Source organism: Ursus maritimus, unplaced genomic scaffold, assembly GCF_017311325.1.
Source record: "Ursus maritimus isolate PB19 unplaced genomic scaffold, ASM1731132v1 scaffold_22, whole genome shotgun sequence".
Lineage (NCBI taxonomy): Eukaryota > Metazoa > Chordata > Mammalia > Carnivora > Ursidae > Ursus > Ursus maritimus.
The window spans coordinates 23387763-23403654 of record NW_024424675.1 but is presented as its reverse complement, the minus strand read 5'-3'; the positions used below and the strand labels follow the sequence as shown (position 1 = coordinate 23403654).

Below are 15892 nucleotides of genomic sequence, written 5' to 3'. Positions count from 1 at the left end.
CTTTTGGGCTTATATGCACATACCTTTATAATTGTTATGTCATTTTGATAAATTGCCTTTTTATTATTATATAATGTCCCTTGTCTCTTATAACAGTTTTTGTTTTAAAGTTTATTTTGTGGGGGCGCCTGGGTGCCTTACTCCGTTAAGCAGCTGCCTTCGGCTCAGGTCATGATCTTGGGATCCTGGGATCAGGGACCTGCGTTGGGCTCTGTGCTTAGCAGGGAGTCTGCTTCTCCCTCCCCGTCTGCCCCTACTTCGCCACCATCCTCCCCGCCCTGCTCATTCTCTCTCGCAAATGAATAAATAAAATCTTTAAAAAAAATAAAGTTTATTTTGTGTAGTACTAGTATAGTTTCCTCAGTTGTCTTTTGGTTACCATTTGAATGAAATCTCTTTTTCCATTCCTTCACTTTCAGCTTATTTATGTTTTTGGTTCCAAAAGCAAGTTTTTCCTCTTGGTTGTGCCCATTTCTCAGATTTTCCTTGTTTTTGATGACCTTGACAGTTTTTTATTTTTTAAAGATTTTACTGATTTGCAGAGAGCACAAGCAGGGGGTGCTGCAGGCAGAGGGAGAAGCAGGCAGAGGGAGAAGGCAGAGTAGGCAGAGGGAGAAGCAGGCTCCCCACTGAGCAAGGAGCCCCACTCGATCCCAGGAGCCTGGGAGAAATCAAGACCTAAGGTTTGGACAAAAGGCTGAAGGTAATGGTGTGATTTGGTCTTTATTTTATGGGGTGTTGCCCCTTGCCGTGAGGCAAGCCTAGTATCTGCTTCCCCTACCTGGTCTTTGTGTCCACAATCTGAGTTCTTTTGGTTCTAGAACAGACACTGGGCACAAGGCATAGAGTCTTTGCCTGATGTAGAAATCACAGTTGTGTTTCTCAGTATCCCTCTTGCATATTTTTCTGGGGTTCTTTGCATTTATTGGTCTCCTGACTGCTCAGCTTAGCTTTCCTCCCCCAGCCACTTGGCATGGCCTATAGTTCCTAAGCTGGGACCTAGATCATTTGCTGCCCTATTCATGGTATTGCCAGGCTCTTCCCTGATCTTTTCTGTTCAGCTTTTAGCTTTTGGACTGTGCCCCTCGCTGTTTATGGGGAAATTGGATTCTAGCCCCTGTGTGATTTTCACATTGGGCCAACGGGTAAAAGAAAGCACTTGGAATTGGAGAGGGCAGGAAAGAGATATGGGAAGAAAAGTCTTAATCATTGTCAGGATTGTCCCCTAGTACACTAGATAAATTAACCCTGGGTTGCCTCATCATTCATACTATTAATTTTTATGTCCCTAGTAAATAGTACTTTTACTAGTCATAAACATAAGACAGAATTCGTATTTGTATGAATTGAAGACAAAGGAGTCATTTTTTTTTTTGCATGAAAACAAGTTAATTATTAAAGAAGTGATTACAAAATGCCAAAAATCCCTGGATTCTTGCTTTTCTTGCACTTGTTAATTCAAGATAATGTTGGTGAGATTCCAAAGAATAGTTGGCATGTTCAGAAGACTATTCTACTTGGCTTCTTAATGATAAGGATGTCTTTGGCTCAGTATTTCTTAGAGAAGTTTTAGAATGCTTTCATTCTGGAAAATTGTCTGGCATCAGGTGTGCTGGGTTTAATTTGCTGCCTGAAGATCGTTCTATGAGGAAATAAAAGACAACTAATTATACTCTTAAATACATAAGCTGACTATATAGGCACGGGCTAAGCTAGCCAGTGCACTCCGTCCCCCTGCCCACAGCTCTTGCTTTGAGGATGGAACAGTCAGGATAATGGGAGTCCCAGAGGTTATTTCTGGGTGGTTGTTGTTTGAACTATTCCAGAGAGAAATGGAGGGTGAAGCTTCTGGTAGGTAGAGACCTCCATGTGCACCCAAAATAGAGCTCACCTAGAAATAGTAGAGCCAAGAGATGGATTCTGGTGTCATCATTTGGGCCCTGAATCAGACCGCTGCTGAAGCTAGTCTCATCCCTGGGTGTGCACTACCTATAATTTTATTGTTGCATAAACCAGTTCTGGTTGGGCTATCATTTGTAGCTGGAACATAGTTGATGTTCATCTAATCCAATCCCTTGACTCAAGGCTGACTTCGGGAGGCTAAGTGATATGTCCAAGGCCACTCAGAGCCATGGAGTGTAAGCACAGGAGGCAGAAAACCAACATTGAGGTGAATGCTGATTTACTCTGCTCTATACTCTGGTAGTTGATTTGGCCACATATCCAGGGAAATTTGGGGGTTAAGTAAAACCATGAATATACAACTTCTGAGATTTGAGCCAAAATGAAAGAAGTTGTTATTTTTTCCAGTTGGATTATATACTTGATAAGCATGTTTATCAAGAATGGAACACCTAAGGGTGATGGAGATTCTAAACTTATTTGCTCTCTCATATATCTTCCCTCAACCCACCCTCATCATTTACTGTTTGTCTGGTGACAAATTTAAATAAAAATCCCATTCTTTTACCTGTTTCTTAGGAAGCAAGTTCTCTTTGAAATTTTCTCTGGGTTTAAGGTTAGATAGATGGGAAGAAGGAGGGAAATTTGAGTCAGGGTGGCAAGAATGAGAGGCTCCAGCATACAGAAGGTAACAGTGTGGATGAGTCAGGCATATGGGGTAGGAATCTTTCCAAAGAAGGGATTGAGGCATATTCAGAAAAGTAAGGGGATGGTAGACTATGTGTCTGCATATAACCAAGAGTGTCTCAGTTTTAGTGCTTGTGAATAAAGGGACAGTAGGCAGTGAATCTGCCTAGGAAAGAGTGGGGAGATTGATTGGAGCTGGTAAGGTAGCCTGGAACAGACTGAGGCTGAAGCCCATTGGCCCCGTTCATTCCTGTGAAGGTTGAAGTATAGAGTAGGCCTTAGTGCAAAGGGGAAATATTTGTATTTCTCTCTTACCGATTTCAGTACTTCAACCTTGGCTTTGGTTAGAGGATTTGAGGTTATTCCTGGTGGCACATTCCATGCACTTGTCATTTCTGAAATAAAGAAGGAGAATTTTAAGATAGAGTTGAAGAAAACAATGACCAGGCTGGGTTGTTTTAGCCATAGTCAACCAGAGGGATCTCTGGTCAGTGTACGGCTCTAGGAGAAATTGCTCCCATGCCCATTCAGTGGACAGATTTTAGACATAGACTCTCTTAGTCGTGTGTGTGTATGTATGGGTGAGTTTACAAGGATCAGAAATGACCCTAGAACTAACTGGAAACCTGGTGGGTATTCTATGTATAGAGAATCAATATTAAGAACCATGTAGGCATGTCTGCCTTCACTAACTTAAGAAGATTAAAAGACCCTGCTATTTTGGTGTTATTTGCGATATTTTGAACCCCTCTAGAGTTCACCACAAATATGTACAGGTGGCATTTTGTACCATCATCTCTTGATGGTTGTGAAGTTCATGATCTCAGTCTCAGGTTTCTCAAACTCCAGCATCTCTGTGACTGGGTGATCCAGGTCCATGTTTCCTCTAAGTGGTATGATGATGTTGGTCCTGAAGACCCTAGTGGGCTAGATTTCATTAGGACCTGCTGAAGAGGCATTTAGATTTAATTTTCATGTTTTGCCATCTCAAGATTCTGAAGTCCCTATCCGAAAAGAAATGATTTTCAGCCCAGATGGTGATTGAAAGATACTGTGCTCAGTGCCGTAGAACATTCTGTAATGTGGTTTCACAGTCTTGTCCCTTTCTTATGACTCTTCTACGTGTTTACATTATTAATTCCACATACCATTAAGGGCAGACAAAAATTTCTTCAGAACCACAGGCATTACATTTTGCGCCTCGTCCTCCTGGAAGAGATGGGAGAAGCATTTTTATAAGTATATCTTGGGTGCCCCTGATATGTGGGTTTTTCCTAGTAGAAGTCTGTTACTGGATGAGGCTAGGTGGGGAGGTGGAACTTGGTCCGTCCCTCAGGCTTCTTCTGCTTTGGGGTTTTCCAAAGCCTTTCAGTAGGTTTTGAAGCCTTAGGTGGCTCCTTAAACAAACGTTTATTGGGTTCCTATTATGTTCCGGACAGTGCTGTAGGCACAGCGGTGCAGCTGCATATTCTCAAGACAGATGCTGAATTCAGTGTGGGGAAGGCCTGGTTGTTGCTGAGCCTGCCTCTTCTGCATCCCCTTCTCGGGTCTCCAAGTTCTGCTTCTCTCTGCTGGCATTCTGCTCACCTTTCCCCTCTTCAAAAGGCCTATGATTCCGTGATGCCTACCTTTGACACATCCTGTTTCCTCTACCTAGTACGCACTTTGGGTCTGTAGTAAACCACTCCTCCTTCAAGGCTAAGTTCAGGCATCATCTTCTCAGGGAACTCACTGTCTGCCTCCTAGTTGGTGCTCTCTCTACTCTGTCATCTTTGTGCTGAATTGACAACTTTCTGCGTAAATGTCTGTGTCCCCCGTTAGGTGGGTAGTTACACAAGGTTAGGGACCATGCCTTCTACGATCCTTCCCCTGCACAGAGCCTGGCATGTCACGTAGCTTCCCAGCACTGAAGATGAGATGCAGGATCATTGGGCTTGTGACACTCCCAGAGTTTTTCTCTCAACTGACTCCTCTTTATCTCAGGGCTGACATATGAGATGCACACAGCCTCTGTAGTCACCCGTAGTTATAAGGTTGTTCACTTCTGGGTGCCCCATGTATGCCTCCACCCAGTGTGTGGCTACTAGACTCTTAATGATTTACCTGATTTGTGTATGATTTTAATCTGTCTCTGTCTTCCCACTTAAACTTGAGCGTCACTCTCGGAGTCAGGGATCTCATCATTATCTTATGTTGTATTCTAGGGCTGGGCACATAGTGGTGCTCACGAAACATTTGTTAAATGAAGGTGTGAATATGTATAAGATCAAATATCCAAAAGAGGGGTGTGGTTGGTGAACCTCCTGTGAATTTCCTGGAGTCTGCTCACTGGGCCCTACCCTCACTTTTCCCGTTTCCCCACTTCCAGGCTCTCATCTGGTGATCCATGTGCTCACTCCGTAGAACATGGGTTGAGAAACACCGATGGGAAGGGTCGGACCTTGGGAGGCTGGGTGTATTTTTGAGCAACTCCCGTGAGCCCATGCAACATTAGGGTCTAGATTATCTTTTCATTCTTCCAGTGGACTCTGGAACTGCCTTGTGTATCAGAATCACCCAAGACACCAAAAAAGCATGGATTTAGGCCTTCCTTAGGTCACTGACTGAATGTGGAACTCCAATAATGGGGTTTGGGAACTAGTTTTAACAACTCTTCAGAGAGAGCTTAGGTTTGGAACCTCTAGTCCTATCCCACAATGCATCTGTGATCTAGTCTGTGTGACCTTTTCCTTCCAGAGTCCCTGTGTCACTGAGCATCTGGCATTAAGATAATTTCTCACATATAGATATTTTAAAAATAGAATCCACTTACAGCCTCAGGGGGTGTCACCCAGTGTTCAGAGCTGTCAGGAGACAAAGTACAAGGAAAAATTATTTTCACATAAAAAATATTAACCAATTCTAGAGTTTAGGTATTAAGTCACTTCTCAAAGCCATTTATGAAATGTCAGATACAGAGGAGTAACCAATTTTAAGGTGAGTAAAACTCCATTTTTATTTCCCTATAATTATGCATGTGATTTGAATTGGGTTCTTAATATTTGTTTCTATACTGACAAATGTCAAGAGGATTTTGTAGTTATAGACAGTACCTCTTAATCTTGATGTCTAGTATCAATTTGTCTTTTGAAATCTGGCAGTCATGGGCGATGATTAAGGTCTGCATTAATATAAAACAAACATGAGTTAAAAATAATATTTTGACCTGGCTAGTCAGCAAACGTGTCACGTTGTGATATGATCAACAAGATAAGGACAATGAGGTAAGGACCAGAGTGGAGACTACCTGGTCTCAGGAGACAACCTGTTTATTTCTTCTGCCCTGGCGGCTGAGCCCACCAGCCTCCCTTGTCGTAGGGACACCCAGGCACTTGGGCGTGCAGGGATTTGGCATTAGCTCCCTTTACACTCCAGACCACTCTTCTTTCCATGTAACCTTTGTTCCTGTTAGTTCCTCCTCACAGCTCAATCCTGATTTGTTATTCAGTACTTACCGTTTTCCCAGTAGCAAAACTCTCACCATCCTTTTCCACAGTGACCCAGTAGGTGGCTTGGATTTGGTTGCCTGATTGGAAGGAGTAGGCTATTTTGGTGATGCTTGCAGCCAGGTTATTCATCTGTTTTAAAGAAGTCATCATTTACAATATGGAGAGGAAGAATGACTGCAGAATGTTGCCTTGTAAGATACCCATGCATTATTCAGTTCATTTATTCAAATACTTATTGGCCCTCTAGTATGAATCGGTCACGTAGCTGGGTGCTGGTGCATCTGATGTGACCACAACAGACAGGGTCAAATTCCAAATATTTTCCTCTATGTCATTTCCTTTCTCAGAAGGACAGTAGGGCATTTAATACATAAAATTTTGCTTTTCTATTACCCCTCATCCAATTTAAACCCATTTCTTTTTTTGCTCTTGTGGCAGAGTGCTCTGCACTTGATCGCTTGGGGATGCTGTTAAGGAAACATTGTACATTGCTGAAACTGAGGTCGGCCCCTAGAAAGTACTCCGTGATTATTATATCCTTGTTATTACTGCCTCTCTTCCTTTTCTCACGGCCAGAAGCAAACGAATACCTCACATGTGGATAAACCCACTCCCCTGTTCATACTGTAGCTGTGGGTAAATGACTTCTCTTGCTTTGATTCTCTGTAAAATGGGGATAAGAATCCCTACCTCCTAGTACTATTGTGAGAATGCAAGGACATTCATTATGTAAGAAAGACACCTGGCTTTGTCCTTGGCATAAAGAAGGTGCTCAGAAAACCTTTGTTCTCCTCTGCCCCTGCTCTCTGCTGTCCCTCAATGTCGACAAAGATCCATTTACATGATCATAAAGGGAAAATCTGCACCACAGCACTTCCTCATATTTATCTCTGGAAGAATGTTCTGGAACCCACTGCATTTTCACCTTCTCTCAGGTGACAGACTAGGCTTAAGCAAAGAGGAATATGGTACCAGGGGCTATGTAGATGATGCTTACCTTGACAGAGCTCTGCTTTGCACTTTGAGTGACGATTACTCTCAGTAACTGATGGGACAGAGTTAGGGAAATGTTGGCATTTTTAGGATCTGGTGGCAGGGGACTTCCGGGCACAGGGACTATAGCGTTGTTAAAGACGGCTTTAGCCTAGAGAGAGCAAAGCAGAAAAATCCCTGTCGTCAGGTGAGACTAACATCAATTCCTGTGTCTTTGGAGGCCCGGCTGAGATTTCGAGGAGTGAAGCGGCCCCCTGTGAGCATTGCAGTGGAGGAGAATGATGACAGCAGTAGACCCACCCAGCCTCCGTGTTGGGGGTCTGTGGGAAGTTTTGGTGTTTGTGGAGACTGGAGAGTAGGAATCTCTTGTAAAGAAGGAAACACTGCTCCTCTCTAGTGGATTAGCTCTGATGTAGTCCAACTTAGGGCTACCATACTGCTGATTGTGTAAGAGAAGCCACAGATCCTCACTTTTCAGGTGAATTCCCCCATTTAAGTGTTCTTTAAGTAGCATATATTTTGTGAGTTCAGGGATGTCTCCAGCCCTCCTACGGAATCTATTGTAAGCATAAAGAACACTTACACAGTAGAAGATTGAAAGACCTTGTGTAGAAATCCTGGAACTTTTAACGTCATACTTGAACAAGCCAGTAGCTGCAGGTGAGAGGAGAGAGAGCATATAGACACCCCTGCAACCCCTGGGCTCTTGTTGGCTTTGCCCTCCAGATGGGGGACTAGTGTGGACACCTCTGTCTTTCTCGCTCCCAGGCAGAACGTTGGTGCCCTAGTGGCTCTTCCATTTCTTTTTTTTAATTTTTTTAAATTTTTTTATTTTTTTGGCTTTTCCATTTCTGGGAGGAGGCTTCAGGGAGGAAGACAACACAAGGGCTTGGCCCTATTCTTGTTGTGCCAAAACCTCAAGTGAGAGGAAAAGCCTTGTTGCCCAGGCCCCAGTTTCATCTACTCTGGGACTTGGGAAATGTTACCAGTTCCCTGTTTTGACTGTCTTGGCAGCCGCTGTCCCACTATGTCCTATCATTCCTGTCTCCTGGATATATTTGGGGACATTGGAAGGAATTTTTGCTTCTCAGCTTCCCTGGCATGAGGACTAAGAATGCTCCTTGCTCCAACTCCACACACATATGCACTTTGCAAGCCATTTGGGTGGTGGGGTTACCACAGAGACTTCTAAGGAGCTCTTTTCCCTGCTCTGTCCTGGAGAATGAGTCACAGTGATTCAGAGAAGCTGGTAAGTCGCCACATTTTCTGCCGTGAGGGTGCTGAGGTTTGAATGGTTGGAGGTACATGGTATTGTAGCTCACAGCCCCATACTCTCCTGTCTGTCATCTGGTGGCATCCCAGAGGAGCCCTCCATTGACCTGTGAGCCCCAGGGAGGTCTGGTGTTTGTACTCACAGTTCTTGCATTCGTTGAAATCACTGAGATCAATGTCACACGATTCCGGTTCTTGAAACTGTGAAATCACCACCAGTTAGCTTTGATAGTGCAGCAGGCCTGTCCTCCTCTTTCCCTTCTTCCTGTCCTCCCTCCTTCTCCCTGTCCTATTTCTTGGATTTCTCTTTGGGAGAACTCATCCTCTCACCCTCCCAGCCTGAGGCATTATCCTGTCCTGCTGGGGTCTTTTGGGCCAGAAGGGCTGATGTCTCCTTCTTGAGTCTCTTCCAGCCTCAGCCCACATCTGAGGAAAGGACTCCTTCCTGTCTTTCCCCCAGTGACCTAGCCCTCTGAGGTGGTGCTCTCCTCTTTCCCAGGACTTACATTTTCTTCCATAGCTACTGTCAACACTTGAGAAATGATGTTGTCCAAAGGCAGAGGCACAGGGATAGGCACTGGCAAAGTATCTGTGAGCCTGGGAAAGACATGTGGAGAACTGTGTGATTCTTGCATTTCTGGATCTTTCCCAGACATTGGAAAAACCCCATCTATTGATGAAACAGCTGCATGATGTCCTGGTTCTTAATTTGTGCAAGCACCTGAGCCCTTTTGTCTACAGTTTCAGTCATTAAGGAAGATGCAAGGATACCTGGGAAAACTGTCAATGCCTGACATCTGACCCAGCGATCCCATGCAGAGAGATTTATCCTTCGGATACTCGTTCACGTTAGTGAACAGATTTGTCTGGGACCTTAGTAGTTGGAGTTGGATACAAAAGTTAATAATTGAAAAATGCAACTCTTCCTTGATAAGGGATTGTTAAATTGTAGTGTATCTTCATTAATGCAATGCTAGGCCATAAACAATGAAGAAGCTATTTATATATGGATGCAAAAGATTCCAAGCTATTTATTTTAAGTGAAACAATCAGAGTCCAGAAAGGTGTATATAATATCTGCCCCTTTTGGTGTGTGGATACGTGACACAACTGTACACATGCAAATAATATCTCTGAAAGCCAACGGAAGAGACTAGATCCATTGGTTGCCTCCGGGGAGGATAATTAGCCAGTTGGCATCCATGCGTGGGCGAAGACTTTTCACATGGCTTCTTGTATCTTTTGAATTTTGAGCTAAGTGAATGTATTGCTTATGCAAAAAGAACAAAATACAAAGAGTATGCCTAGCATATACGGGCAGAGTGAGAGAAGACTGTTTTCAAACAATGGGCTCTTCCCAAACACAGACCCCTCACTGAGCCTCCATTTACTGATCATTTAAGCCATTGGATTGGCCAAACCCATCTCTAAGTGGGGACATTCTGGCACACATTGATCTAGAAAATGAGAAAAATGGTCTCACGTACATGTCCACTATCTGAAGCGTCACTTTCTTGGCCTTGATGTCCTTTTCCTGGACTTGGAGGTTGACACACTGGGTGTTGTTCGTGGAAATGCCAATTTTCACGGTTACATCCCCGTGTACTTGATATCCCAGTATGCTGACTACAGGTCCTGCTAGGCTGTGGAGAGCAAGATGCAGGTGAAACCAGACCTGGCTCTAAGATGTCCCTCAGGCCAAGCAATAGGCATTTTGGGAATCAGCCTCATGAATTTATCTAGATTAATTGAGAGAGGGAAAGTTTGGTGCTTTCCAGTGAGCATGCCTCAAGGTTGGCCTTCCTCCTCTACACAGCATTCGGAGCCTGGCTTGTGGGAGGCATTCAGTAAACATTGATAAAATCACTCTCCTCACCAGCCTTCAAGAAGTCTTTTGTTGGTGGCACGAGGTGACAAAATGCCCATTATAGGTTACACTTTTGTGCCCAGTATCCCCAGCTGTCTGTTGCGTGAGTGACAGCATAAGAAAAACCCACCATTTACCAGAGCCAGGTCTCATTAAAGCTGGTGTACTGGAGAAGACAGATGTTCTTCCTGATACCGCTAACTGTAGTGGTCACAAATATGGGTTCTGGAGACTCAATGCCTAGGTTCAAACTCTGTCAGCTGTGTGACTTTGAGCAAGGTTTGTAACTGGTTTTGGTCGTCTAAACTGGTTTCCTAGTCTAGAAACAGGACTGCTTTTCTGATGAGGTTGTCTAAGGGGTTCAGTGAGTTCAGAGTGCCTCAGTTACGTGCCTGGCTGGAGCTTGCTCAGTGAGAGGTTTCAGTGCTGTGTGTGTTAGTCCAAGAAGTCTTCTCCCCAGTGCGGATTGCCTTTGCCTCTCATGTCTTCCCCTGAGCCTTGGGCCTACACTGTTAACCTGTTCCTCTCCACATGTGGATGCTCGCTGAGGACAGGGACTGCCATTAGTCCTCCTTCTGTGCCCAGAACAACATCTGGCATAGAGCTGCATATTAATTACCCATTGGGTGGCTGAATCACCTCCATCCCCCCTTACTGCCTTAGACAGTGTCATTTGTAGAGTAGGCCGATTCTCCTTGGAGAGTCCAGATTATTTGGAGTCATGATACCAGTGTACATGTCATTCTCTGAGGTTTCTCTCTTCATTGCCCATGTATAAAATTGTGCAGATTTCACATGGAAATCTGGATTTCTGGCTGTGCTTCATGGAAATCTGGATTTCTGGCTGTGCTTACACTCTTTGAGGATGGGGCTCCATGGGGTCATTCTCCTGCATTAGTCCTTTGGGGCAGAGGCGAGAGACAGCTGTGCCTGGTGTCCAATTTATGCCATCCTCAATCATCCTACCTTATTCTGTATTGTCTCTGCCTGACCCTTGGACCCTGAATCTTAAGTCTTTAGTCTATGCTGTCCCAATTGACTGATTTGGAAACAGACTCACCCTTTTCCACCTATGAAGGCAGTAGTTGTGGCTTGGACGAGGATTCCATCACCTGTCATGGTTGATGTCATGCTTTCCACAGTCACTTTTTGAACATTTAATCTGCAAAGTGACAGCATCATGGGTCAGTCCTGGCTCCAGAAATCAGCCTGGGCAGCAGGAGAAATAACCCTCGAAGCAGCCAGTTAATAACTTACCAACCCACCCATCCCTGGGACTCCCTAGCCCCCTGCCCCACCCTGCTCCTTAAGCTCAAGAGATCTTGAACATATTTCCCTCTGAAAGGGCACTCTTTCAGCACAGAACTAGAATATTGCTTCATGAAGATGTGGTTGTCCCTTTCCATGAGGTTGTTGGAGGTTGAACTTAAGTGTCCCTAAACAGCAGCTTTCTTCCTATGCCAGACCTTAGGATCAAGGAGTCACTTACCCCAACAAGAGATCTTCTAGGTTAATACTTCCCAACAGGCCTGTGACTGCATCTCCAATGCCTGCTGGAAGTGCATTGCTCAGCATGCCCTGGGTGGATTCTGTGAGCTTTCCGGCTTGGTCACCCACATCATTCAGGGGCAGGGGGAGATTTGCAAGACCAAGGGAGTCGACGAGGCCTTTTGTAGGATTCTTCTCTGCACCGGTGGGTAGTAGGCTGCCCAGATTCTCTTGGATATTGAGGGCATCAGTGACTTTTGAGAGTGATGGCAGTGGAAGCTGTGGGGATTGGCTACCACTTCCTTTGCCCAGGATACCACCAAGAGCATCACCTCCAGGTAGTATGTTGAGGGATGAAGTGATATCTAACACAGACAGTAGGTTGGAGTTAGACACCATGGATAACACTTTTCCAATTGTACCAGACAGAAGTACCTTCTCACACATCAGCTTCTTCTTGATCTTTGGGGGCAGGGTGGCATTCATATCTGAAACGGGTCAAGAGACATGATCCTGCTGTTGCTTGTCCAGCTGGTTCAGCCAGAGGAATCTTCCCAGCTGGAAAACCAGCACCTATGAATTGTGAGACCCGTAGGTCCTGTATGTCATGCCTTCTGGATATATCCATCCCTCCCACTGCCCACAACAGAATAGCTTGGTGATGCAGAGATAACCTGTCTTCTGTCAAGAGCTAACATTTTTTAGCACCTACCTGAGGCCAACTTGGTGTCGAGTATGTTACTCTAAAGCAGTTTGGGCATGGAACAAAAGGACTTAGTTTAGCTTTTGAGCCCAGTAGCCCTGAATTTATAAGGTCTAGACTCTGTTCCTTGAAGTCTGAGTGGCCCCAGGCAGGGTCTTCTCTTTCCTGAGCCCCAGTCTCTACACCTGTGCAGGAATGCAGGATAGAACCTGCAGCATGGGTTGTTGGGTACAGGACTAATGAGTTAAGCCAATTTTAACTGCAGAGTAGGGTTGAGGCGGCTAGTGAAGAGGTGGTATTGCTGACAGATCTGGACTCTTCTGTTCTCCATCTGTGTGATTTTGTGCAAGTCTCTTCTCCAGGCCTCATTTTCCCCTTGTGGGTCATTGGGAGGTCTTGCCACCTTTGACAAGCTGCCCATACTAAGAGAACACCCGTATCAGTGCTGATCCTCCTGCAGCATTGTTATCATTAGGGTGGAGGCCGTGCTCGCCATGTCTTTGCCTCCACACTGGAGATAAGCAGGACAGGGAGAAGTGCAATCCCAGAAGATGGTGGGGAAGGAGAGAGGGTCAAGAGCCACCCTGGAGAGCCATGAAGTCACAGGGGTCCTATCCTATCATACTGGTCTCAGTGGCCTGAGGAAGGAACTCAGAAGGGGAGCTGTTACATCTGGGTGGTGGTCAACCATGCCTAGCTCAGTAAAGAAGTTAACTGGACCAAAGGACAACGGAGTAGCAGGAGGAAGAAGTTCTCTGGTACCAGCCCTGTTGAGCTGATGGGCTTTGGCTTTTGGAGTCTTGCTGCTGCTTGCCATGCGTGGGGCTCTATACTGTGGGGAGCCCCTGCCTGTGTAGGGTGATGTGGATGCACCCGCATCATAGCTTTATGCCTAGAGAATTTCACGTGAACACCAAAGACCCATACAGGGGTGTTCAGGTCAGCGTTGTCTGGAGTAGCACAGACTTGCACAGAACAGAAATTGAATAGATGCATATTGTGGAGGATTCATCTAGTGGAATACCATGGTGAAAATGAAGGGAAAGTCTTCCTCATTAAACATGGATGAATTACCCCAGAAACAAGATTGAGAGACAGTGCAAGCAGGTTACCTTTTGGGAAACTTTACAACAGGTAGTGCAGTTTTTTATATTGAGAAGAAATAGCCACACATCACAGCATATAGAGAAATGGCAAGGGAAAAATCATCAGGCCGGAGGTCTCCTCCAGGGATGGGAGAAGAAGGGGAGGGAGGGAGGCAGCCCTACCTGGGGCCTTCAGCTCTATGGCTGAGTTTTATTCCTTAATCTCAGTTGTGTGTAGAAGAATATTTGCTGTATGTATCTTTTAAGGTTTTGTATGTCTGACCATGAAATTAACCACCACCATCACCAAATCACTGTTTGTTGGGTATACGACTGTTATTTTTTAATTTTTTTTAAAGATGTATTTATTTATTTGAGAGAGAGAGAGAGCATAAGCAGGGGGAGGGGCGGAGGGAGAGGGAATCTGAAGCAGACTCCGCACTGAGCAAGGAGCTTAGTCGGGGCTCAGTCTCACGACCCCAAGATCATGACCTGAGCTGAAATTAAGAGTTGGATGCTTAACCGACTGAGGCACCCAGGCGCCCCCACAACTGTATTTTTTACCACTATCTGAACTTTTCTGTATATTTCAAGGATTTTTGTCATAAGGCAGGATGAGTGTAGGTAGAGCGGAGGAAATGTTCCCGAAGAGGCAAAGCAGTGGATGTGTGAGCTTTGGGCCTGTGCACTGGGATCATTAGGCAGGCACTGATTCCCCTCTGTCACCCTGTCCTGTAATCCTGGAAGGCTGGCTGTAGGAGCCTGGCTGCAAAAGGCCATCACAGGTTGCTTTGTGGGCTTTCCTACTAGCCTTCATTTGCTGATGAGTCCTACTTCTTTCTTGGTCTCCAAAAAGAGTCACTTCTTTGCCAAGCCTTGGAATTCCTGAGCTCCTCTGCTCTCTGGCCCTGGGAGATTGCTGGAGGACAAAATTCCACATCTTTGAGGAGGAGGCTGAGACTCAGGAAGGGCATGAGAAGGGAGCTTGGAGAGAGCAAATCTGGTCAGGGGGTTTGGCAGTGGACCTGGATTTCCCATTTCCTGCTTCCCTGTTACCCAGGTCGATGCTCTAAGCACCTGTGGGTGTTTGGGATGAGCTATCGAGCCTAGCATTGAGCAGCTGTGAGAGCTCCCAGCAGTGTCCAGGTGATAAGGGTCACATAAAACGCAGGTAACCAGACATTTTGCTGGATCCAAGAGTTCCCTTCTCCAGGGTTGCTTCGACCAGTCCTTCCCCATGTGTGGACTACAGATAAGCAGCTTCAACATCAACTTGGAGCTTATTAGAAAACCAGGTTTCAGGCCCACTGCAGAACCGCTGTACCACAGTGTCTGGGGGTGGAGCCCAGGCAGCTGTTTTGTTAGCAAGCTCCTAAGGCGATTCTGGTGTATTCTCCTTATTGAAGGTGTAATTAGCGTTTGGGCTTAGAAAGGAGAAGTGTGTGTGAGGGGGTGGAGAATCAAAGGTGTGCAGGTGAAACAATTTTTACTTACATTCTTCGAGGTTGCTGTTAGACATTGAGTACTTGGCCACGGGTAGACACCTGCCTCCTGGGGTCCTAGCTTGACGTTTTCTAGATGGAGAGCCTTTTCGGGGACCACTGAGCAGTCTTCCAGGTAGATCAAGAGGGGCATTTTTGAGAGCCGCATTGGCTGCTTCATTGACAGGAAGAGTTCCCAGCAGTGAAGATGGATTCAGCAGGTCAAGTGCTCCTGCCTGGATGGTCAGCGTGATGACCAGGGCCCAGAGGGTCAGCATCTTGGCAACTGATACCTGAAAAAGTGAGCTTTGTCAGACACCACATTCCAGTGGACCGTAGGGGTGCCAGTACGTTCTTACTGGATATATACATACAGGGGTCCTAGCTCTTGTGGAGAGGTGCCACTCACATTATTGATATTTTATCTGTATATTGTATTCCCCAGAAAATGCTCCATCACATGGCAAAGTCTTATTTTTTCTACTTTTCCAACTTTGCATAAAGATGTCTACAGGCTGGTGGCAACCTTTGAGTACAGGCCAAGCCCTGCCGATAGCCTTACCTCTAGGGTCCACATCCTCCTGCCAGTCTTCCTTTCTCAAATATCCTTGGAGCCTTCTGAGTTATCAGCTGGGGAATTCAAGAATTTTGAATGATCCAGCCACAAAAGGTGTTGCTCCAATGGTGCTCAAAGTCTCTCCCAGCTTCTGGTCAACTAGGTATAGCACTGTCCTTATTGGTATGAGATTTCTATGTGTCAGCCCCTTTGTGGAGAGTAAATGGACATCAGTTGCTCTAAACCCTCTACACAACCCTGCGAAGGAGCGTATATCCACATTTTACTGATGGTGAAACTTGTGGTACACAGCAGGCAATATTCTCACCTGTGCCCGCTGGCCAGCCTCCAGCCGGTAGTTTTGCTCAAT

The 15892-nt window shown here is 45.5% G+C and overlaps 2 protein-coding genes and 1 long non-coding RNA gene across 3 annotated transcripts; all 3 read right to left on the bottom strand.

Annotated features, from left to right (window-relative positions):
- Positions 1-1317: 1317 nt before the first annotated feature.
- On the bottom strand, positions 1318-5431 carry LOC121104551. The gene is made up of 4 exons (XR_005836858.1): positions 5402-5431; positions 3738-3798; positions 2905-2984; positions 1318-1642 (listed from the first exon to the last, which is right to left on the bottom strand). It is a non-coding gene; the product is annotated as an uncharacterized LOC121104551 (long non-coding RNA).
- A 237-nt stretch (positions 5432-5668) lies between these two features.
- Positions 5669-9050, bottom strand: LOC103674322 (vomeromodulin). The gene is made up of 6 exons (XM_008703202.2): positions 8849-9050; positions 8486-8543; positions 7654-7724; positions 7075-7221; positions 6084-6206; positions 5669-5749 (listed from the first exon to the last, which is right to left on the bottom strand). The coding sequence occupies exons 1-6, from the start codon at positions 8996-8998 to the stop codon at positions 5669-5671; spliced, it is 630 nt and encodes a 209-aa protein (XP_008701424.2). The 5' UTR covers positions 8999-9050.
- A 361-nt stretch (positions 9051-9411) lies between these two features.
- LOC121104550 (vomeromodulin-like) lies at positions 9412-15251 on the bottom strand. The gene is made up of 4 exons (XM_040637837.1): positions 14980-15251; positions 11699-12185; positions 11270-11371; positions 9412-9985 (listed from the first exon to the last, which is right to left on the bottom strand). The coding sequence occupies exons 1-4, from the start codon at positions 15242-15244 to the stop codon at positions 9730-9732; spliced, it is 1110 nt and encodes a 369-aa protein (XP_040493771.1). The 5' UTR covers positions 15245-15251; the 3' UTR covers positions 9412-9729.
- Positions 15252-15892: the final 641 nt, after the last annotated feature.